This window comes from Haematobia irritans, chromosome 1 (genome assembly GCF_050003625.1).
Source record: "Haematobia irritans isolate KBUSLIRL chromosome 1, ASM5000362v1, whole genome shotgun sequence".
Taxonomy (NCBI): Eukaryota; Metazoa; Arthropoda; class Insecta; order Diptera; family Muscidae; genus Haematobia; species Haematobia irritans.
Genome location: NC_134397.1, coordinates 180,759,235 through 180,783,286, shown reverse-complemented (window position 1 = coordinate 180,783,286; position 24,052 = coordinate 180,759,235). Strand labels below are relative to the sequence as shown.

The 24,052-nt window shown below is 32.4% G+C and overlaps 1 protein-coding gene across 1 annotated transcript in view; it reads right to left on the bottom strand.

The window, feature by feature from the left end:
- Cad88C (cadherin 88C) overlaps positions 1-24,052 on the bottom strand; it is a 68,408-nt gene that overhangs the window by 9,110 nt on the left and 35,246 nt on the right. The window contains exons 2-7 of the mRNA XM_075292228.1: positions 15,857-16,173; positions 14,943-15,793; positions 7,709-8,292; positions 6,843-7,644; positions 2,248-3,311; positions 2,004-2,185 (exon numbers count right to left, since the gene is read on the bottom strand). Coding sequence (XP_075148343.1) covers positions 2,004-2,185; positions 2,248-3,311; positions 6,843-7,644; positions 7,709-8,292; positions 14,943-15,793; positions 15,857-16,154 — 3,781 coding nt within the window. The 5' untranslated portion in view covers positions 16,155-16,173. The remainder of the gene's footprint in view (positions 1-2,003; positions 2,186-2,247; positions 3,312-6,842; positions 7,645-7,708; positions 8,293-14,942; positions 15,794-15,856; positions 16,174-24,052) is intronic.

The following is a 24,052-nucleotide window of genomic DNA, read 5'->3' as shown; positions in this document are numbered from 1 at the left end:
TTCTATAGAAAATTTTGTCAAAATCTATAGAAATTTGTGTCAAAATTTTATTTCTATATAAAATTTTGTCAAAATTTTATTTCAATAGAAAATGTTGTCAAAATTTTATTTCTATAGAAATTTTTGTCAAAATTTTGTTTCTATAGAAAATTTTGTCAACATTTTATTTCTATAAAAATTTTGTCAAAATTTTATTTCTATATAATAATTTTATTTCTATAGAAAATTTTGTCAAAATTTTATTTCTATAGAAAATTTTGTCAAAATTTTATTTCAATAGGAAATGTTGTCAAAATTTTATTTCTATTGAACATAGAACATAGAAATTTGTGTCAAAATTTTATTTCTATAAAAATTTTGTCAAAATTTTATTTCTATAGAAAATTATGACAAAATTTTATTTCTATAGAAAATGTTGCCAAAGCTTTATTTCTATAGAAAGTTTTATTAAAATTTCATATCTATAGAAAATTTTGTTAAACTTTTATTTCTATAGAAAATGTTGTTAAAATTTTATTTCTAAGAAAATTTTGTCAAAATTTTATTTCAATAGGAAATGTTGTCAAAATTTTATTTCTATTGAACATAGAAATTTGTGTCAAAATTTTATTTCTATAGAAAATTTTGTCAAAATTTTATTTCTATAGAAAATTTTGTCAAAATCTATAGAAATTTTTGTCAAAATTTTATTTCTATAGAAAATTTTGTCAAAAATTTATTTCTATAGAAAATTTTGTCAAAATGTTATTTCTATAGAAATTTTTGTCAAGATTTTGTTTCATAGAAAATTTTGTCAACATTTTTTTTCTATAAAAATTTTGTCAAAATTTTATTTCTATAGAAAATTTTGTCAAAATTTTATTTCTATAGAAAATTTTGTCAAAATTTTATTTCAATAGGAAATGTTGTCAAAATTTTATTGCTATCAAACATTTTGTTAAACTTTTATTTCTATAGAAAATTTTGTCAAAATTTTATTTCTATGGAAAATTTTGTCAAAATTGTATTTCTACAGAAAATTTTGTCAACATTTTATTTCTATAGGAAATTTTGTCAACATTTTATTCCTATAGAAATTTTTGTCCAAATTTTATTTCTATAGAAAAATTTGTCAAAATTTTATTTCTATAGAAAATTTTGTAAAAACCTATAGAAATTTTTGTCAAAATTTTATTTCTATAGAAAATTTTGTCAAAATTTTATTTCTATAGAAAATTTTGTCAAAATCTATAGAAATTTTTGTCAAAATTTTATTTCTATAGAAAATTTTGTCAAAATTTTGTTTCTATAGAAAATTTTGTCAAAATTTTATTTCTATAGAAAATTTGTCAAAATGTTATTTCTATAGAAATTTTTGTCAAAATTTTGTTTCTATAAAAAATTTTGTCAACATTTTATTTCTATAAAAATTTTGTCAACATTTTATTTCTATAGAAAATTTTGTCAAAATTTTAATTCTATAGAAAATTTTGTCAAAATTGTATTTCAATAGGAAATGTTGTAAAAATTTTATTTCTATTAAACATTTTGTGAAACTTTTATTTCTATAGAAAATTTTATCAAAATTTTATTTCTATGGAAAATTTTGTCAAAATTGTATTTCTATAGAAAATTTTGTCAAAATTTTATTTCTATAGAAAATTATGTCAAAATTTTATTTCTATAGAAAATTTTGCCAAAGTTTTATTTCTATAGAAAGTTTTATTAAAATTTCATATCTATAGAAAATTTTGTTAAACTTTTATTTCTATAGAAAATGTTGTTAAAATTTTATTTCTATAGAAAATTTTGTCAAAATTTTATTTCTATTGAAAATTTTGTCAAAATTTTATTTTTTTTAGATACTACCACCCTATAAACTATAAACTTCCATCCTGCACAGAAAAAAATATCTCCACAATTTTTTCAATTAAAAATTTGCTAATAAATAAACAGAATCACCTAATTTCACGAATAAAGGCAACAACATTTTTTCCGTATACTATCGACATTTTAGTTCTCACCTTCTTGATTTCCTTTGGACAACCTAAATTCCAATCTGCCATTAGGTGTCTGAGGATCATCAGCATCTTTGCCTTTGATTGAGGCAATTTTTTCATTTAGTTCATGATACTCTGTGATTAAAATACAAGAAGTTGGCACAATAACTTCTGGAATATTATCATTTTCATCCAATATTGTTATGCTAAAAAATATGAATATACAATTTACACAAAAAATCAAGAAAACATCCAAGCCAATACTTACAAAACCTGTTTGAATGCATTACGACTTTCACCAGCCAAAAAACCAAATTGATAATTGTCCCAAGCCTCTATGACCAGCATATAGAAATCTTTCATCTCTCGATCAAGTTTGTCTATGACCGTCAATACTCCAGTATCAGCATCTATGGAAAATTTCCCCTGAGAACTGATGCGATCCATAAGAAAAGTGATTTTTCCAAAATCACCAGAATCAGCATCGGAAGCTTGTATGGTACCAATACGAGTACCCACCACAGCGGATTCACTAATTGTATAATTCTTCGATCCCCCTATAAAATAGGGATTATTATCGTTTTCATCTAAAACCGATACAAAAACATCGACTAACGATGAACGTGGGGGCACACCAGAATCTGTAGCTCTAACGGAGAAGTTCAACCATTGATATTGCTCATGATCGATTTTATTGGCAACCACAATTTCACCTGTATGTGAATCCATGTGAATCATTTGCCGTATCAAAGGATTACCTTCGACACTATAGGTTATTGTACGATTTTTATCGATATCATAAGCAATGACATTGTCTATGAGAGCCCCATTCATACTATTCTCGGTAATCGATTTCCTATAGAATGGCTGTTTGAATTTTGGATTATTGTCATTTTCATCGGCAATTTGTATGGTGAGAAATCCTTCGACAATTTGTTTTCCTTTGGCTGCAGCTAAATCTTCAACGATGACTGATAGTTTTATATGTTCCACACGTTCGCGATCGATTAGTTTAATTAGTTGTAGAGTACCATCGATAGGATCCAAATCGAATATCGATATATAATCGTATTCACTTTGTTTGACCACAGTACCTTCTTCATTACGTGCTTCCGAATTTAACGAATTAATTTTATAACGTATTATTGGGTTTTCATCAGAATCATTGGCTATGATTTTGTAAATTTGTGTTCCCACCGGGGTATTCTCAACAATTTGTAACGTTGGTAACTCTGGCAGTAGAGGTAGTTTGTTGTTGACATCCTTGATGGAGATATTCACAGTTGCCGTATTCATTAGTTGTGAATTGCCAATGCCTCCATCAATAGCAAGCTGAAATTGGATTTAAAAACAAAGTGAAAAGAGTGAGTATGTGAACATAGCCACGACGACTAATGAGACGAGAAACATTTTGCGGCATCTGAATAAGTCGATGTTGGTGTGGTTGCATAATCATAATCGGACAAAACAATTCATTATCTTATTTAGTATGATCCGTCGTGATCCATGTGCGGACAGGTATGTCGTTTTGATTACGCAGATTCCTGCCGTCACGGCCTAACCCTGCGGAGTCCAAAACGCAGGGTTGGAAATAATGCGCCCACCATCGCCCCCATACACAAGCGTGCATAGGTACCAATCCGATCCCACGTATTTGGACGTGTTCACCTCCTTGGTGAGGAGCGGAGACTATCCAAAACTTCTTCCACTTTCTGGTTAAACGGTCCAGGTGCGGTCAGCAGGAAGATGTACGAACCCTTTAATGCGTGGAGTGTTCAACTTCTCTTGCTGTCTCCATATAGTGGGTGATCAATATCCGGGCTGCTATTGGCTAACGAGAGATAAAACCCCTGCTGTAGGTCCCACTCATCCACCAGAGGCATCAGAGCATTTGCTCCGAGCCGGGAAAGAGGAAAATCCCGGACCATGTTACTGTTCAGTTTTGCCGAAACCAGTTTTAGTTTCGGTGATGTTTAGCAGTGCCTGGAGTGGCTGGACTTCTGGAACTGCTACAGCTTATCATCGCTGCTGGGGTATAGCCATACTGGCAACGTAGCAGGATGTTGCGCCAGAGAATATAAAAACACAAGAGAACGAAAATTTCTCTTCTACAAAAACAACAAAAGTCAACTGTATAGATGTCACACAATGCCTGCAGCTTTGGTATTACCGAAGTTGCGGTCAAAGCGCTGTTTTGATAAATTCTTTATAAAAGCATCGGCATTTACAATTTCAAAAAATTAATAGAATGAAATGATTTATATAATATAGTTTCGTCCTCTTGCTTTTTATTCTCTCTAGTTGTGCCAACGAAAGCAGCAGTGAGTCGTCAGGCTACGTAATGAACGCTAGTGCTAACCCTTCTGATCCCGAATCTAGAGATTAGAAAGATAACCGACGAGCACAAGCGGAAGACATGGTTAGAGCACCAGAAGCAATATAATCTAGGCACATGTACAGGTAAGTTGTGTCTCTCGAACCTCGCTACAAGGGATGATGGGATTTCAGTCACCTTTGGCGACGTGACAATGACTAATCCGTAGAGATTCGCTAGATTTTTCAACCGACACCTGTTCAGGCATCTTGAGAATGATGAAGCGAAAAGGAGAGCCATTCGTCACATTCGGGGTCTTCGAGCCAGCGATACACCACAAGTAGTGCAATGGTTAGCATGCCCGCCTTCCATACACAAGGTCGTGGGTTCGATTCCTGCTTAGACCGAACACCAAAAAGTTTTTCAGCGGTGGATTATCCCACCTCAGTAATGCTGGTGACATTTCTGAGGGTTTCAAAGCTTCTCTAAGTGGTTTCACTGCAATGTGGAACGCCGTTCGGACTCGGCTATAAAAATGAGGTCCCTTGTCATTGAGCTTAACATGGAATCGAGCAGCACTCAGTGATAAGAGAGAAGTTCACCAATGTGGTATCACAATGGACTGAATAGTCTAAGTGAGCCTGATACATCGGGCTGCCACCTAACCTAACCTACACCACAATTTACCGCAGCCGAATGCCATCAACAGCGTGAGGGAATTTCTATGATAATGCTGAAACATCTGGGAATATTGTCTTTGGAATCATTGATTACACCTTATGTCTGGAAAATGGGTAGAGTGCTCCCACTGCTGAAGCCAGGCAGAGACTCGAGCAAGCGTGAAACAGACCAATTTCCCTTCTATCGCTAGCCAAGAGGTACTACTGCTCTCCAGCCTGTGAAAAATTTTCGAGCTGCCGACCATCAACATGGATTCCGTAAAGTATAGCACCAACACACTGCCGTGTCATAGGACGGCCCTCGAGACCTATCGAAGCCATTCGAGGACATCGAGAACATGTCCCCGCCGTCGGTAACGTAGCGTTGAGTTCTAAATTATCTGTGCAAACCCCAGTCATATGTGGAATTTAGGCATAAGAAGTCAAAACCCAATAGAGGTAACAGGAGTTCCCCAAAGTGAAGTGATATATCGATTGTACAATCTTGGCATCCGAGCCCATTGTTGATGACATATGCGATGGATCACCAGTTATTTCACTGCTATAAATTTGAGGATATCTGTCATCAAATCCTATTCACTACATAGAGAGCAGAAGTATGCAGACAGTTTATTGTCGATGGAGCAACAATTCCGATATAAATTGCCCCAAGGTTTTCGGGGTCACATTCGACAGCCTTTTCATGTCGTCCGCCGAGCCACTGCAATTTGGGATAAACTCCGCGGTAGAAACAAGGTCCTCAAGTCGGTTGTAGCATCACTTGCGGTGCGGACAAAGATACCGTGTTGACTACCTATAAGCCAAGTGGAGGTAAACTATGCAGCCCTAGTATGGACATTTCAGAAAAGTAATACTCAGTGGAAACATACAGACCTGCTAGAACTTTGCCCTTAGAACTGGGACATGATGTCTCCGCAGGGTTCAGCGGAATAATTTGTTTCGTAATAAGAAAACTACGCCTACGAAGGCGTTGCAGACAATGTTGACTATCAAAACTTTAAATATACAATACAAGAGCGAGGAGTCCATGGCTTCGACATGCGTAAGATGGCGATGTTGCTTGATCCATCAAGCATGGGAAGAGGACGAGTTGTTGGTTGTATGAAGGATAATTAGAATCCTTCATTTAGAAGTGATCATCGATAGAGAAAGTAGGATTTGGGCGAGTTCAACGAACCAATGGGGTGAAATTAGTGATTGGATAGAGTCCTCGAAGTCTAAGAATCGCGAGACAGTTAGAAGGATGATTAGAATTCGAATGAGATCAGTACCAGCGAATTGCAGAATGAGAGTGAGAAGATGATCCCCAGCCATGAGAATTCTGATGGATCACGTAGAGTTAATGGCATATTTTAATCGAATATAAGTGATCACCGATAGATAAAGTAGTGTTTGGGCGAGAACCACAAACCGAAGCTAACGATACCTAAAGCCGCTATTGCAGATATCATCAATACCACCAAGGCCTCCAATACTTTAGTCCCCGATGGGAACTCAAGACCTATGTTTAGCGGCTCCAATAGAAGATTTGTGAGCACTTTGTTAATGTTTTATTATAAGGCTTTCGAGCGAACATTTTTGTCGCCTGAAAGTGTGTACCATTCTCTATAAAACATTTCTGTAGTAGATAATCTGGTATAACACCCCTGAAGAGCTATTTTTCAACGCTAACACTTGTGACGATCCGCCGAAAGGTCATTTATCTTTTGGGCTTGGCTCCCTTTTTGATAGGTACCTTAAAGTTTTTAATTTAATGTTGACTGAACACATCCTTTTTCTGATAAATAATAACTGCCCCAGGATGAACACGGCCAAAAGAGGGAGAACCTTTCGGCACCTTTCGGGTCACACTCTGCTTTCCATACTTACCACCGATAAAGTATATAGCATTGTTTTATTCTCCGTTAAATCTGGATCCAAATTAGCACCATGAGCCACAGTTATAACGCCTGTCTCAGAATTAATTACAAATTTATCCTTAGCTCCAGATTGTATGCGATAAACAATAACATTATTTGGAGCCGAACCATCACGATCGATGGCAGTGATTTGAAGAATGGAACTACCACTCGGTATATCTTCAGGAATACTTTTGGAATAGAAATTTTTTAAAAATATTGGAGCATTGTCATTGATATCCTGAACATAAATTAAGACAGGAACTACAGTCGATAGCATGGGTATACCAGAATCTCGAGCTCGAACCATTAGATCCAATACACGAACTCCTTTATCGGCCGTGCCTTTAGGATATGGACGATTTTTATGTTCTACCAATTGTTCATAGTCAAAGACATTATTTGGTCTTAGAATTCCCAATTCTGGATCAATTGAGAAATTTTGACGATACATTCCTTCAACAATTTCATAGGTTATTTGACTATTTTCGGTGCCATTCAGATCAATATCACGAGCTTCCAATTGCAGCGGGTGTTCAAATGTCAATTTATTTTCCAGCAATGTGGTTTCGTATTGGCGTTGCAGGAATATTGGAGCATTATCATTGAGATCTTCGATATTTATAATCAATTGGGCTGTATTACGATTACCTTGACCCAAGTTGTCAATGGCTTCGACGGTCATATAATGACGTGAGATAATCTCCCGATCAAAAGCCGAACCACCAGATTGTCTGATGGTTATCAAACCAGTAATGGGATTCAGATGTAATCTGAAAGATGTAAAGTTCCAAAGGTTAACTTCTATCCATAGATAAAACGCTATATTCAACTTACAAATGGGCTATGCCACCTCTAAGATTTCGATATCTTATTCCCAAGGTTCCAAAATCCCCTGAATCTACATCGAAAGCTTCCAATTTCGTTATTGCTGTACCAATTTCACTATTCTCCGCCAATGACACATTATAGATATTTTGAGAAAATTCTGGAAAATTATCATTTTGATCCCTTATGAATATCTGTATGTGGGCAGATGAATAACGACTGGGCTCATCAACTTCTCGAGCGAAGAGTGTGAAATTGATCTCCTTCAATTGTTCATAATCCAGTGACTTGGGATTTTTCACCCGAACCATAAAACTTGCTTCATTAACAGCTATATCCGGAACGATTTCAAATAGATCATTGGGAGGATCTAAGAATAGACGAAATGTTCCATTGTTACCCACATCACGATCATAGACGAAATGCCGAACATCACCATCGATAAAATTCAATGGGGTATTAGCCTGGGCATTTTCATTAACTTCACAGCGATAGATAAGCTCTCCAAAGGTGGGAATTTCATCATTGACATCGGACACAATAATAGTAACTTCTGTTTTAACTTGAGCAGACATAGCCGTTGAAGAAGTGACCTGGAATAGAAGTTAGAGGAGGAAACATTAGTATATCTATGATGAGTATCTAGAAGGGCTATTGGAATAAGTCTCTTCATAAGTACGGGGTTAACAATCCGTTCGAGGAACTCGAGGAAATGTGTGTATTATCTTAAACTTGACAAGACCAAAGGGGAGTTTCAATACTTCGAGTTGCAAATGGGAACGCATACGAGATTTTTTCAAATGTTTGAGAATTAATTCTGAAAAAAATTCTAAGAGACTGATCAATTGTGGTATTGTCCATCGTTAGACACTTTGAGTGTTATGGAAAGGTAAAAATGTTCAAAAGGTTTGGATTTCCGCGTCCCTATCAGTTCGGTAGCCATTAAAAATTTCTCATCTTTCTGGCAACAAATCGACCCAATTTCTGACTTCCTCGTTAAACGACAACGCTGGTCATGCGTTATCGATCAGATCAAGTGGTAATCAAATCTGCAAAATCTCTTCTATGCGACGAGAGGGTTAGGACTTTCCACTCGAGTATTTCCAAATAAGTTTTTACGGGTTTTGCAACATGTAGCCGTGCTGCAAAATCACATTGTCGTACCTTTCCAAATATCATGCAAAGCTTGGCTCAAACACATCAACTGAGCTCCATTCAAAGCCCATGTGATCGTTATACTCTGTTGCAGCAGTTCATACTACACCACACGCAGATGAACCCACCATATACACAGCATAAAATTCTTTCCATGTGTATTCGGTATTGCCATCGATTTTGAGGCACGGCCGGGGTAACCATGTGATTTGTATTCGATTGAAATTGTAGTATTGGATCCACTTGTCATCACTAGTAACGATGCGATTCAAAACACCTTTCTCTCATGTTGGCTTTGAAGAAGCCGTTCGCATTTGAAAAATCGCCTTTTAACGTCTCTCGGCTTCAACTCGTGCGGTATCCAATTTCCTTTGATTTTGAATCATTCCCAATAGCTTCAATTGCGTGAAACTTCGAATGATTTGGAATGTTCTTGCGCTTGACAAAAGTTCCCATCAAATAATGTCTCCAATGCAGCACCTTCGAACTTCTGTTAAGAATTTGATCACCAACATTGGCTCCGGTGTCGGTGTTGCTCCAACGGGAGCTGAGGTCAAGAAGGAAGAAAAGAAGTAGGAATCTGATGGTGATATGGGCTTCGCTCTCTTCTATTAAATGGAGAATATTTTTGTTTCCCTGGCTGCCCTGGCCGTTCTTTGTCTTCCACATCAAAATTGTCACTTCTGAAACCCACACGTCAAGTTCTGCGCGTTGAAATCGAAAGAGTACATTCCGGATAAGGTTCGGAGAGTGTGTGACATTTTTACATTTAAGCCAAAATTCAGCCACGTTGTAATAATAATGCCACTGAGTTTCTTGGGAGAAGGATTCCCGGCAATAAGATGCTGACTTATGCGCTTTACAGACTATCAGTTATTGCGGACGACAGTGCTCGTGTCGCACATATCCCATATATTGTGCATATTATAAGTTAAGTCCGAAGGCATAATCGATGCTGTTGCACGCATTAACCGATTATTTAGTCATCGCCGCCAAGTCGCATCGATGTGACATACTGTGGGATTCTTTACAAACACGGACATTCCGTCCGGAATAAATGATAGTCTGCAAAGCGCATTAGGTGATTATTAGGAAGGAAGTTTGGAAATGCCACTGAGTTTCCTGGGAGAAGGATTCCCGGCAATAAGATGCTAACTTTGGTGATTATTAGGAAGGCATCTCAAGAGCCAATGTTTTGGCATCATGTAAAAATCTCTTCGCACAGGGAAAATCGTGCTTACCACAAGAAGGAGATCTAGGAGACAACTGTGGCCACACGCAATCTGGACGCAGCAGTTCTGACAGGGGGTTATTTTATCTCTGATGTTACCGACACGGTAGCATAGACGCATGACAGGCTATGGAATATGACACCGAGAATCACGAAGCAGTTTTGTTATCTGTAGTGTGACGTCATAGTCTCTATCATTCAGAATACTGTGGTTGACGATTTTATGGACGATATCCCGAAATTTCTAAAATAACTTAGAAGATTGGCAAGGAATCGCCAGATACCAGCGACGAGTGGTATGAGGACCATCATGGGATAATTGAACCCATTAACCTTTACAAGTGGTTTAGACCTAAAACTATTGTGCTGATATGTTTGCAAAATCCCAATTGATGGAAAATTCTCCATGAAGTACATTTTGACTACTGGCGAGAGCAGCGAAATCGGATGTGACATGTGAGTTTTGAGTAAAAATTCCGGATACTATAGATATAGATATTCCATATATAACCAGGGTCTTAAACATTAGTATCGAGAACCCATCGGAAACCAGCGCTTTGGAGATATACGTAACCCTTCTAATAATGGATATTCCTACCGCTTTATCATTCTCGGGATGCCAAAAGTTTGGCCATGAAGGCATACAAGGGAATACCAAAGTAGATGAGCGAACAATTCAGTATCAGGAGGGCTTGCAAATATACATGCATGTGTTCCTGGTCTTGCCGGCATATTCTTCTTCTCCTCTCTCACCTTAATTCGGCTTCTTGTCCGCAAACGCTGTTTGCTGACCACCTACCAGCATCTTGACTTCGACCCCGACATTCCCAAATCTCTCAATGAGATGGCTACACAGTTAAGTATTTACTTATTGTAAATGCCTTCCTATGAGTATACAACCCGAAACTGCAAAGCAAATTTTCAAGTAAGATGCGGTAGATTTGGTTTATTTTCCTTTATTGTGCCCAGATATACTTATATCTTTATCATTCTCGGGATGCCAAAAGTTTGGCCATGAAAGCATACTAGGGAATATCAAAATAGATGAGCAAGCAATACAGATTCAGTATCAGGAGGGCTTGCAAATATACATGCATGTGTTCCTGGTCTTGCCGGCATATTCTTCTTCTCCAAAGCAGCTCCTCTCTCATCTTAATTCGGCTTCTTGTCCGCAAACGCTGTTTGCTGACCACCTACCAGCATCTTGACTTCGACCCCGACATTAGCAATTCTCTCAATGAGTTTGCTACACAGTTAATTATTTACTTATTGCAAATGCCTTCCTATGAGCATACACCCCGAAACTGCAAAGCAAATGTTCAATTAAGATGCGGTATATTTGGTTTGTTTTCCTTAAGTGTGCCCAATATAGATTCTGAGTGAGGAGGACTCGAAGGTATGTCGTTTTTTCTCGAGGACTTTTTAAAAATTCTATCCACATTTGATAGTACCTTTGATCCGTTGCTTTAGGAGGTTTGAAGATATGCCTGCATGTGCTCCTCGTCTAGCCATTCTCACAGCAGTTTCTCCCCAACCTGAATTCGAGCTGTAATCCGCAAAAGCTTTTTTGGTTAATTCATTCTTCAAACCAATCAGCATCTTGACTTCGCCTCCGACATTCGCTAATCTCTCAATGAGTTGTCTATTCAGTTTAGTATTTACTTAATATGGATGCTTCGCCGAAAGCATTTTATTTATTATTCTTATTCCTTATTCCTCTTTTGTTCATGGCATCTCATCAGGCGATTGGTACAATTTCTTGTGCCAATTTGAATATCCGGTACGTAGACTTGCGTATGCAGTTTTCCACGTGGCATTCTGCCGCCTCCATCGTATTAGTGTGGCTGACTTCTGCCTTGTTTGCAAATTAAGACTGATATAATACGTGTTCCCAAACTTACTCGACGTACATGCTAACTGTTATGTCTCAGTGTTTCTACGCTAGAATATTCGATCGCATTCTCGGTCGTTCTACCTGCGACTAACTACACATCGTACTGCTCATTGTTTGGCACTTTTTTATGCGTTATGCGCCTTGCAGATTAAAAGTTTATCCGGACGACAGTGGTCGTGCCGAACATATCCCATATATTAGCCACATTATAAGTTAAGTCCGAAGGCATAATCGATACTGCTGCATATTCATGAGATCGATAACACATTTACCGATTATTTAGTCATCAACGAATTGTCGTATCGATTGGACACACCGTAGGATTCTTTACAAACATAGTCATTCCGTCAGGAAAAACTTATAGTCTGTAAGACGCATTAAGGGTCTCGTAATAGATAATACCACGGAGATCTTCAGGTTTACAGACCCCACAACATAGACCTTCGGGTCTATAGTAACCTCTTTGGGAAGCCACCGTGGTGCAATGGTTAGCATGCCCGCCTTGCTTACACAAGGTCGTGGATTCGATTCCTGCTTCGATCGAACACCAAAAAGTTTTTCAGCGGTGGATTATCCCACCTCAGTAATACTGGTGAAATTTCTGAGGGTTTCAAAGCTTCTCTAAGTGGTTTCACTGCAATGTGGAACGCCGTTCGGACTCGGCTATAAAAAGGAGGTCCCTTTTCATTGAACTTAACATGGAATCGGGTAGCACTCAGTGATAAGAGAGAAGTTCACCAATGTAGTATCACAATAGACTGAATATTCTAATTGAGCCTGATACATCGGGCTGCCACCCAACCTAACCTAACCTCTTTGGACCTTCAAGTCCGGCACTGAGATCTTCGGGTTTACAGTCCACCACTTGGAACTTCGGGCTTACAGTTCCACCTATACCTTCTACCGATCCCGAGACGACAACTGTGCCATTCAGACTATAAGTTTATCCGGACTAAATGTCTGTGTTTGTAAGGATCTAATTTTGTGGCCACCATCTGGGCTAAACTTATAGTCTGTACGATGTATTCCACACTACTGTCGATCCGATGGCCAGCCAACTTCGACATATTTGGGACAATACAAAAGCCAACTTCCCGAACAACTACGAAATGACGATACACAAGTTCACGACGGTCAGCGAACCGACGTTCAGGCACCGATTAGATACGGTCCGAATTTTTCATCAACTACCGACCGTTAAACCTATCAAAGCTCATCGCATACGAATACGCAAGTTACCGACCATTAAAGAATCGATTTCTATAGTAACGACCCACAGTGGTGCTATGAATAGCATGGCCGCCTTGCATACAAAGGTTCATGGGTTCAATTCCAGTTTCAACCTAAAAGCAAAAACTGTTTCAGCGGTGGACTATCCCCTCTTAGTAATGCTGGTGATATTTTTGAGTGTTTCAAAGCTTCTTCTAATGTGAATCGTCGGCCGGACTCGGCTATGAAAAGGAGGTCCCTTGTCAAGGAGCTAAAGTTAGAATCGGGCAGCACTCAGGAGAGAGAGAAGTTCACCATTTGTTGTATCAAAATTTGGTCAATATAAACTTGATATATTTCTTTCAATTTTGCATTTAAAAAACCTGAACACCCGTAATTTTGAAGGTGTGTGTGTGTAGAATGTTGCTCCTATTTTGGAATTCACTCTTCAGTTGTCAAAATGCCGTCCAAGCAAGAAGAGCAGCGTATCAAAATTTTGCTCGCGCATCGCGAAAATCCGAGCTACTCGCACGCAAAGCTGGCAAAATCGCTAAAAGTTGCCAAATCAACCGTTACAAATGTAATTAAAGTGTTTGGGGAACGTTTGTCGACGGCCAGGAAGTCTGGATCGGGGGGAAATCGAAAACCGGAAGCCGCTGAGACGACAAAGAGAGTTGCCGGTAGTTTCAAGCGAAACCCTAACCTCTCTCTCCGAGATGCCGCAAATAAGCTGGGTGTATCGTCTACAACCGTGCATCGAGCCAAAAAACGAACCGGACTATCGACTTACAAGAAGATAGTGACTCCAAATCGCGATGGTAAATAAAATACGACGGCCAAAGCGCGATCCCGGAGGCTGTACACGACGATGCTGACGAAGTTTGACTGCGTGGTAATGGACGACGAAACCTACGTCAAAGCCGACTACAAGCAGCTTCCGGGACAGGAGTTTTATACGGCAAAAGGGGAAGGGGAAAGGTAGCAGATATTTTCAAGCACATAAAACTGTCAAAGTTCGCAAAGAAATATCTGGTTTGGCAAGCCATCTGTACCTGTGGATTGAAAAGCAGCATTTTCATAGCTTCCGGGACTGTCAACCAAGAAATTTACGTGAAAGAGTGTTTGAATAAACGTCTGCTGCCTTTCCTGAAGAAACACGGTTGTTCCGTACTGTTTTGGCCGGATTTGGCATCTTGCCATTACGGTAAAAAGGCCATGGAGTGGTACGCCGCCAACAACGTGCAGGTGGTTCCCAAGGACAAGAACCCTCCCAACACGCCAGAGCTCCGCCCAATTGAGAAATACTGGGCTATTGTCAGGCGGAACCTAAAGAAGACCAAAAAACTGCTAAGGACGAGCAGCAGTTCAAGGCAAACTGGCTTTCTGCGGCGAAGAAGGTGGACAAGGTGGCTGTACAAAATCTGATGGCAGGTGTTAAGCGTGAGGCCCGGCAATTCGGATTTGGAAAAGCGAAAGCCTAACTGAATATTTTTCCTGAATTTTATACTAATTGAACTTGAAAAAGAAATTTAATTTGATTTTTTAAATAAACGATTTCAGCCTTTAAGAAAGGCTGAAATACCGCGCTGTCACAATACCTAACCTAACCTATCAATGCATTTTTGGCGTATGAACAATTTGAACAACAAACTTGACTGACACGACAGCATCGCCTAAACAAATTCTTCATTAACTTCCCGTCCTCTCAGGCAACTATAAAGGAATCCCAATGAAATGCCCCTTTACGTACTCACCTTGGATATCTCCTTAGCAGTGACTTTTAAGATGTAAGCTCCATTCACTTGATTACTGGGATCCTCACGATCCAAATCACGTATCGTGTATATCCAACCGGTATTACGTTCTATGGCAAATAACTCATTTGGTTCCAATTCATAAGCTATGGGATTATTAATGCCACGATCTCCATCGACACATAGGACACGCATAACCTTTGTGCCCACCGCAGCATCTTCGGCTATTCTAGCTACAGGTTGAACTTTTACAAACTCTGGAGGTTGATCTTCGATATCCTTAACTTTAATCAATAATGCAGCGGTGCCTGTATTAATTGGTCCTTGATTAGCTCTATCCACAGCCAACACACGCAATTGGTAGAGGGCCTTTGTCTCATAATCCAAATCACCGCTTAGACTTAGAATACCCTTTCCCTGGTGGGTGGTAATTGAGAAGACATCGTTGTCACCTTCCGATTCTTGTAGATAATAAACAACTTGACCATAGGCTCCCTCATCGGCATCCACTGCTTCCAGGGCGGTAATAATTCCTCGCTCACTATTCTCCGGTATTTCAATAGCACTTTGATATGGTAAAAATATGGGTGCATTATCATTGATATCTTCGACCAGCAATAGAAAACTTTGAGTAACATAATTGTAGTCGTTGTAATGATTGTCGCTTAATGTTAACACTATGGAATATTCATCCTGAGTTTCTCTATCCAATTCTTTGGCCAGGTACACATTGGCTTCATTCGAGCCTTTATTTTCGATTCGTATCACTTCACTATCGGCTGAAGGTCTTTTACCAAATGTCAGCGGATCATTATCGGGATCATAGCCTTTGAGCGTATATATAAGGGTTCCTGAAATTTTGCAATTGAAGTTTGAATTTGAATCAAAAGAGAACTCTACGATTTTCAACTTACCCACTTGAGTTTCTGGACTCTCTTTTAGTCGCAACACTATTTCCGATTGACCTTCAATGATGAAACGTGGCGGGCGATTGGCTTGAACATTATTTATTATTAATAAAATTATTGTACATATTAAAGGACTTAGGAAGATAAAATCAATTCCAGTACTCGGAATTTTTAAGCGAACTTTGTGATGTTTCTGTTTTGTTGGTATCGCTGAGTGTTGAGTATTTAGAGAGATCTTTCCAATCGATCTCTTTTTGGTTCGATGCATATTGTATGGAGGATATGGGGAATTCCATAAGGTCATATCATGATTTCATGGTTATCTGTAAATTAAGAGAAGATTGGGGTAAATTAATAAAAGCCCAAAAGATAAATTTATATAGAAATTGTCTAATCGTAGTAGCAGAGTTTAATCTCATAGGAAGAGTATGTAAGATTATGTCATGATATTAAGCCTGCACCTAGTTGGTGATGGTGATTGCATTTAATGTAAGATATACATTAAATATTCAGAGACGTACAGGGTAAAAAAAGGGAGGATGTCATTCGAAGGTCTACGACGTCTTTTTTCAACCTAACTTAAACCAACCATCACAATGGATCATCCCTTGAAAATTCAATATTCCACTCAAATCCTGAAAAATGCGAAATTTTTATATGAAAAACTTATTTTGCTCATCTCTCCTAAACTATGCCTCCTAGAGCGAAAAGAACCTAGAAAATCCAAAATTGCACCCACATCTTGAAAACATCGAAATTTTTATATGAAAACTTTATTTTGCTCATATCTCCTAAACTATACTCTCTAGAGCAAAAGGAGATTAATACACGATCATCCTTAAAAAATTCAAAATTCCATTCATATCCCAAAATTTTCATATGTAAAAGTTATTTTGCTCACAACTTATAAACTATGCGCCATTTTTAAGCAATTCTTTGTCAAAAGAAAACAAAATTTTCTCAACATTTTATTTCTATAGAAAAATTTTTCAAAATTGTATTTTTATAGAAAATTTTCTCAAAATTTTATTTCAATAGAAAATTTTGTCAAAATTTTATTTCAATAGAAAATTTTGTCAAAATTTTATTTCTATAGAAAATTTTGTCAAAATTTTACTTCTATAGAAAATGTTGTCAAAATTTTATTTCTGTAGAAAAATTTTTCAAAATTTTATTTCTATAGAAAATTTTGTCAAAATTTTATTACTATAGAAAATTTTGTCAAAACTTTATTTCTATAGAAAATTTTGTCAAAATTTTATTTCTATAGAAAATTTTGTCAAAATTTTATTTCTATAGAAAATTTTGTCAAAATTTTATTTCTATAGAAAATTTTGTCAAAATTTTATTCTATAGAAAATTTTGTCAAAAATTTTATTTCTATAGAAAATTTTATCAAACTTTTTTTCTATAGGAATTTTTCTCAAAATTTATTTCTATAGGAAATTTTTTCATAATTTTATTTCTATAGAAAATTTTTTATAGAAAATTTTGTCAAAATTTTCTATAGAAATAAAGTTTTGTCAAAATTTTATTTCTATAGAAAATTTTGTCAAAATTTTATTTCTATAGAAAATTTTGTCAAAATTTTATTTCTATAGAAAATTTTGTCAAAATTTTATTTCTATAGAAAATTTTGTCCAAATTTTATTTCTATAGAAAATTTTGTCAAAACTTTATTTCCATAGAAAATTTTGTCAAAATTTTATTTCTATAGAAAACTTTGTGAAAATTTTATTTCTATAGAAAATTTTGTGAAAATGTTATTTCTATAGAAAATTTTGTGAAAATGTTATTTCTATAGAAAATTTTCTATAGAAAATTATTTCTATAGAAAATTATTTCTATAGCAAATTTTGTCAACATTTTCTATAGAAATAAAGTTTTGTCAAAATTTTAATTCCATAGAAAATTTTGTCAAAATTTTATTTCTATAGAAAATTTTGTCAAAAGTTTATTTCTATTGAAAATTTTGTCAAAATTTTATTTCTATAGATAATTTTGTCAAAATTTTATTTCTATAAAAAATTTTTTTAAAATTTTATTTTTATAGAAAATTTTGTCAAAATTTTATTTCTATAGAAAATTTTGTCAAAATTTTCTATAGAAATAAAGTTTTGTCAAAATTTTAATTCCATAGAAAATTTTGTCAAAATTTTATTTCTATAGAAAATTTTGTCAAAAGTTTATTTCTATAGAAAATTTTGTCAAAATTTTAATTTCTATAGATAATTTTGTCAAAATTTTATTTCTATAAAAAATTTTTTTAAAATTTTATTTCTATAGAAAATTTTGTCAAAATTTTATTTCTATAGAAAATTTTGTCAAAATTTTATTTCTATAGAAAATTTTGTCAAAATTTTATTTCTATAGAAAATTTTGTCAAAATTTTATTTCTATAGAAAATTTTGTCAAAATTTTATTTCTATAGAAAATTTTGTCAAAATTTTATTTCTATAGAAAATTTTGTCAAAATTTTATTTCTATAGAAAATTTTGTCAACATTTTATTTCTATAGAACTATTTTGTCAAAATTTTATTTCTGTTGAAACTTTTGTCAAAATTTTATTTCTATAGAAAATTTTGTCAAAAATTTTATTTCTATAGAAAATTTTGTCCAAATTTTATTTCTATAGAAAATTTTGTCAAAACTATTTCCATAGAAAATTTTGTCAAAATTTTATTTCTATAGAAAATTTTGTGAAAATTTTATTTCTATAGAAAATTTTGTGAAAATGTTATTTCTATAGAAAATTTTGTCAAAATGTTATTTCTATAGAAAATTTTCTATAGAAAATTATTTCTATAGAAAACTTTGTCAAAATTTTCTATAGAAATAAAGTTTTGTCAAAATTTTAATTCCATAGAAAATTTTGTCAAAATTTTATTTCTATAGAAAATTTTGTCAAAAGTTTATTTCTATAGAAAATTTTGCCAAAATTTTATTTCTATAGATAATTTTGTCAAAATTTTATTTCTATAAAAAAAATTTTTTAAATTTTATTTCTATAAAAAAATTTTTTAAATTTTATTTCTATACAAAATTTTGTCAAAATTTTATTTCTATAGAAAATTTTGTCAAAAATGTCAATAGAAAATTTTGTCAACATTTTATTTCTATAGAAAATTGTATCAAAATTTTATTTCTATTGAAAATTTTGTCAAAATTTTATTTCTATATAAAATTTTGTTAAAATTGTATTTCTATAGAAAATTTTGTCAAAATTTTGCTTCTATAGAAAATTTTTCTATAGAAAATTATTTCTATAGAAAACTTTGTCAAAATTTTCTATAGAAATAAAGTTTTGTCAAAATTTTAATTCCATAGAAAATTTTGTCAAAATTTTATTTCTATAGAAAATTTTGTCAAAAGTTTATTTCTATAGAAAATTTTGCCAAAATTTTATTTCTATAGATAATTTTGTCAAAATTTTATTTCTATAAAAAAAATTTTTTAAATTTTATTTCTATAAAAAAATTTTTTAAATTTTATTTCTATACAAAATTTTGTCAAAATTTTATTTCTATAGAAAATTTTGTCAAAAATGTCAATAGAAAATTTTGTCAACATTTTATTTCTATAGAAAATTGTATCAAAATTTTATTTCTATTGAAAATTTTGTCAAAATTTTATTTCTATATAAAATTTTGTTAAAATTGTATTTCTATAGAAAATTTTGTCAAAATTTTGCTTCTATAGAAAATTTTGTCAAAATTTTATTTCTATAGAAAATTTTGTCAAAATTTTATTTCTATAGAAAATTTTGTCAAAATTTTATTTCTATAGAAAATTTTGTCAAAATTTTATTTCTATAGAAAATTTTGTCAAAATTTTATTTCTGTAGAAAATTTTGTCAAAATTTTATTTCTGTAGAAAATTTTTTCAAAATTTTATTTCTATAGAAAATTTTGTCAAAATTTTATTTCTATAGAAAATTTTGTCAAAATTTTATTTCTATAGAAAAGTTTCGCAAAACTTTATTCCACTATTGGTTATCAGTGAAATATCGACAATTGATTTGCAGGGTTTCTTCCATTAAATTTTGTGATATAAAAAATTACTCGGAGTATTTGAGGAAAAAAAAAATGTAACTTCCAAGTCTTAGCAACATTTCATCCATGTTTGTCCAACTCCAAATAGATTCGTATGTTAAACATGTGCATTAACCATAACCCTAACCAACATACTACTGATGCCCATTGTCCGAATACATTCGTTCAACTGGAGTACACTTAATTCCTTTGTTAGAATCACGTAAGACCAATATAAACAGATGGACAGACAAATGAACAGATCACTTTTTATGTGCTGCTCACAGGCTTTCAGGTTAATTATTTCTTTGATAAAATTGACGCCGACTACCAGGGGCAGCAGCTGAAGCTTGACGAATGTGTCGCAATAAAAACTTGAAAGACTAACTACAAAGCTGTTGATTTTCTGTTTTATTTTTGTTGTTTAATGAATGTCCAAACATTGACTTAATTTAATGTTTCACTGTCGTTAAGTTTTTTGTTTTTTTTATTTTTGAGATGGGGAAATGGAAATTCTTATGTATTTGGTTTATGTATATGAGAGTCTCCGTTGATGGTATGGACATCATCATGTGAAATCGGATTAATTACCGGAACATGTTTGCGGAATTACAGTTCTGAGTCTTTGTGTTTTTTCTTATCGGATACGATATTTGGTTATTAAGAAACTGGAGCAAGTGAAATTGAAATCTGTGGGATAGAAAACATATCAAAATAAATTCGCACCATGATGAAGATCTCAAAGTGACATTTCTGAGTATACTCAAATCTTCTCGAATTGATTTCAGATGTTGTGTGACACGCAGATTGGACTCGACTTTAAGAAAGACTCGTTAGTGTCTGTAACAGAGGACTGCTCCATGCCCGTATCGTCCCAGGCAGGATACACTCCTGTACTATAACCTACAAGGCGACCTGAATACATATTATAATGGTTGGTGCTCAGAGCTGTATTCGTGGATTAGGTGGAAGCCTCAGACTTTTTTGACCTGACTTCATGGCTCAGACTAGATCTAGTCATGAATTCAAACCGAATCCTGATCTTGGTTGCCACAGGTGGTAGAATTCTACCAGAAATGGTAGATTTTTTACTATTTGTTATGGTAGAATTGTTAATGGTTTGGTAGATTTTGCAATATATTCCTCTCCAAATAAGAGGTAATTACATATTCTATAGAAAAATAAAATGTTGACAAAATTTTCTATAGAAATAAAAGTTTGACAATATTTTCTATAGAAATAAAATTTTGACAATATTTTCTATAGTAATAAAATTTTGACAAAATTTTCTATAGAAAAAAAATTGACAAAATTTTCTATAGAAATAAAATTTTGACAAAATTTTCTATAGAAATAAAATGTTGACAAAATTTTCTATGGAAATAAAATTTTGACAAAATTTTCTATAGAAATAAAATTTTGACAACATTTTCTATAGAAATAAAATTTTGACAAAATTTTCTATAGAAATAAAATTTTGACAAAGTTTTCTATAGAAATAAAATTTTGACAAAATTTTCGACAGAAATAAAATTTTCTATATAAATAAAATCTTGACAAAATTTTGTATAGAAATAAAATTTTGACAACATTTTCTATAGAAATAAAATTTTGACAAAGTTTTCTATAGCAATAAAGTTTCGACAAAATTTTCTATAGAAATAAAATTTTGACAAAATTTACTATAGAAATAAAATTTGACAGAATTTTCTTAAAAATAAAATTTTGACAATATTTTCTTAGAAATAAAATTTTGGCAGAATTTTCTATAGAAATAAAATTTTGACAAAATTTTCTATATAAATAAAATTTTCACAAAATTTTTAATAGAAATAATATGTTATGTTGACAATATTTTGTATAGAAATAAAATTTTGACAAAATTTTCTATAGAAATAAAATTTTTACAAAATTTTCTATAGTAACAAAATTTGGACAAAATTATAAATAAAGTATAAAATTATAAATATTAATAAGATTTTGACAACATTTTCTGACATAGAAATAACATTTTGACAACATTTTCTATAGTAACAAAAGTTTGACAAAATTTTCTATAGAAATAACATTTTGACAAAATTTTATATAGAAATAAAAATTTGACAACATTTTCTATAGCAATAAAGTTTTGATAACATTTTCTATAGTAATAAAATTTTGACAAAATTTTGTATAGAAATAAAATTTAGACAAAATTTTCTATAGAAATAAAATTTTTACAAATTTTTCTATAGAAATAAAATGTTGACAAAATTTTCTATAGAAATAAAATGTTGACAATATTTTCTATAGAAATAAAATTTTGACAAAATTTTCTATAGAAATAAAATTTTGACAAAATTTTCTATAGAAATAAAATGTTGACAATATTTTCTATAGAAATAAAATGTTGACAATATTTTCTATAGAAATAAAATTTTGACAATATTTTCTATAGTAATAAAATTTTGACAAAATTTTCTATAGAAAAAAAATTGACAAAATTTTCTATAGAAATAAAATTTTGACAAAATTTTCTATAGTAACAAAATTTGGACAAAATTATAAATAAAGTATAAAATTATAAATATTAATAAGATTTTGACAACATTTTCTGACATAGAAATAACATTTTGACAACATTTTCTATAGTAACAAAAGTTTGACAAAATTTTCTATAGAAATAAAATTTTGACAAAATTTTATATAGAAATAAAAATTTGACAAAATTTTCGATAGAAATAAAATATTGACAAAATTTTCTATAGAAATAAAATTTTGACAAAATTTTGTATAGAAATAAAATTTAGACAAAATCTATAGAAATAAAATTTTTACAAAATTTTCTATAGAAATAAAATTTTGACAAAATTTTCTATAGAAATAAAATGTTGACAATATTTTCTATAGAAATAAAATTTTGACAAAATTTTCTATAGAATATATATTTTGTATAGAAATAAAATTTTGACAAAATTTTCTATAGAAATAAAATTTTTACAAAATTTTCTATAGTAACAAAATTTGGACAAAATTATAAATAAAGTATAAAATTATAAATATTAATAAGATTTTGACAACATTTTCTGACATAGAAATAACATTTTGACAACATTTTCTATAGTAACAAAAGTTTGACAAAATTTTCTATAGAAATAAAATTTTGACAAAATTTTATATAGAAATAAAAATTTGACAAAATTTTCGATAGAAATAAAATATTGACAAAATTTTCTATAGAAATAAAATTTTGACAAAATTTTCTATAGAAATAAAATTTTGACAAAATTTTCTATAGAAATAAAATTTTGACAAAATTTTCTATAGAAATAAAATTTTGACAAAATTTTCTATAGAAATAAAATTTTGACAAAATTTTCTATAGAAATAAATTTCTGACAACATTTTCTATAGAAATAAAATTTTGACAAAATTTTCTATAGAAATAATATGTTATGTTGACAATATTTTCTATAGAAATAAAATTTTGACAAAATATTCTATGAAAATAAAATTTTGACAAAATATTCTATGAAAATAACATTTTGACAAAATTTTCTATAGAAATAAAATTTTGACAACATTTTCTATAATAACAGAAGTTTGACAAAAATTTTTGTAGAAATAAAATATTGACAAATTTTCTATAGAAATGAAATTTTGACAAAATTTTCTATAGAAATAAAATGTTGGCAAAATTTTCTATAGAAATACAATTTTGACAAAATTTTCTATAGAAATACAATTTTGACAAAATTTTCTATAGAAATAAAATTTTGACAAAATTTTCTATAGAAATAATATATTATGTTGACAATATTTTCTATAGAAATAAAATGTTGACAAAATATTCTATGAAAATAAAATTTTGACAAAATTTTCTATAGAAATAATATTTTGACAAAATTTTCTATAGAAATAAAGTTTTGACAACATTTTCTATAATAACAGAAGTTTGACAAAAATTTTTGTAGAAATAAAATATTGACAAAATTTTCTATAGAAATGAAATTTTGACAAAATTTTCTATAGAAATAAAATTTTGGCAAAATTTTCTATAGAAATATAATGTTGACAAAACTTTTCTGTAGAAATAAAATTTTGACAGAATTGTACACACGTCTGTAGGAGTCCGATCTCCAATATTGGAAGCTAACGTCGATAATTTGAAATATCGCGAATCGCAAGCTG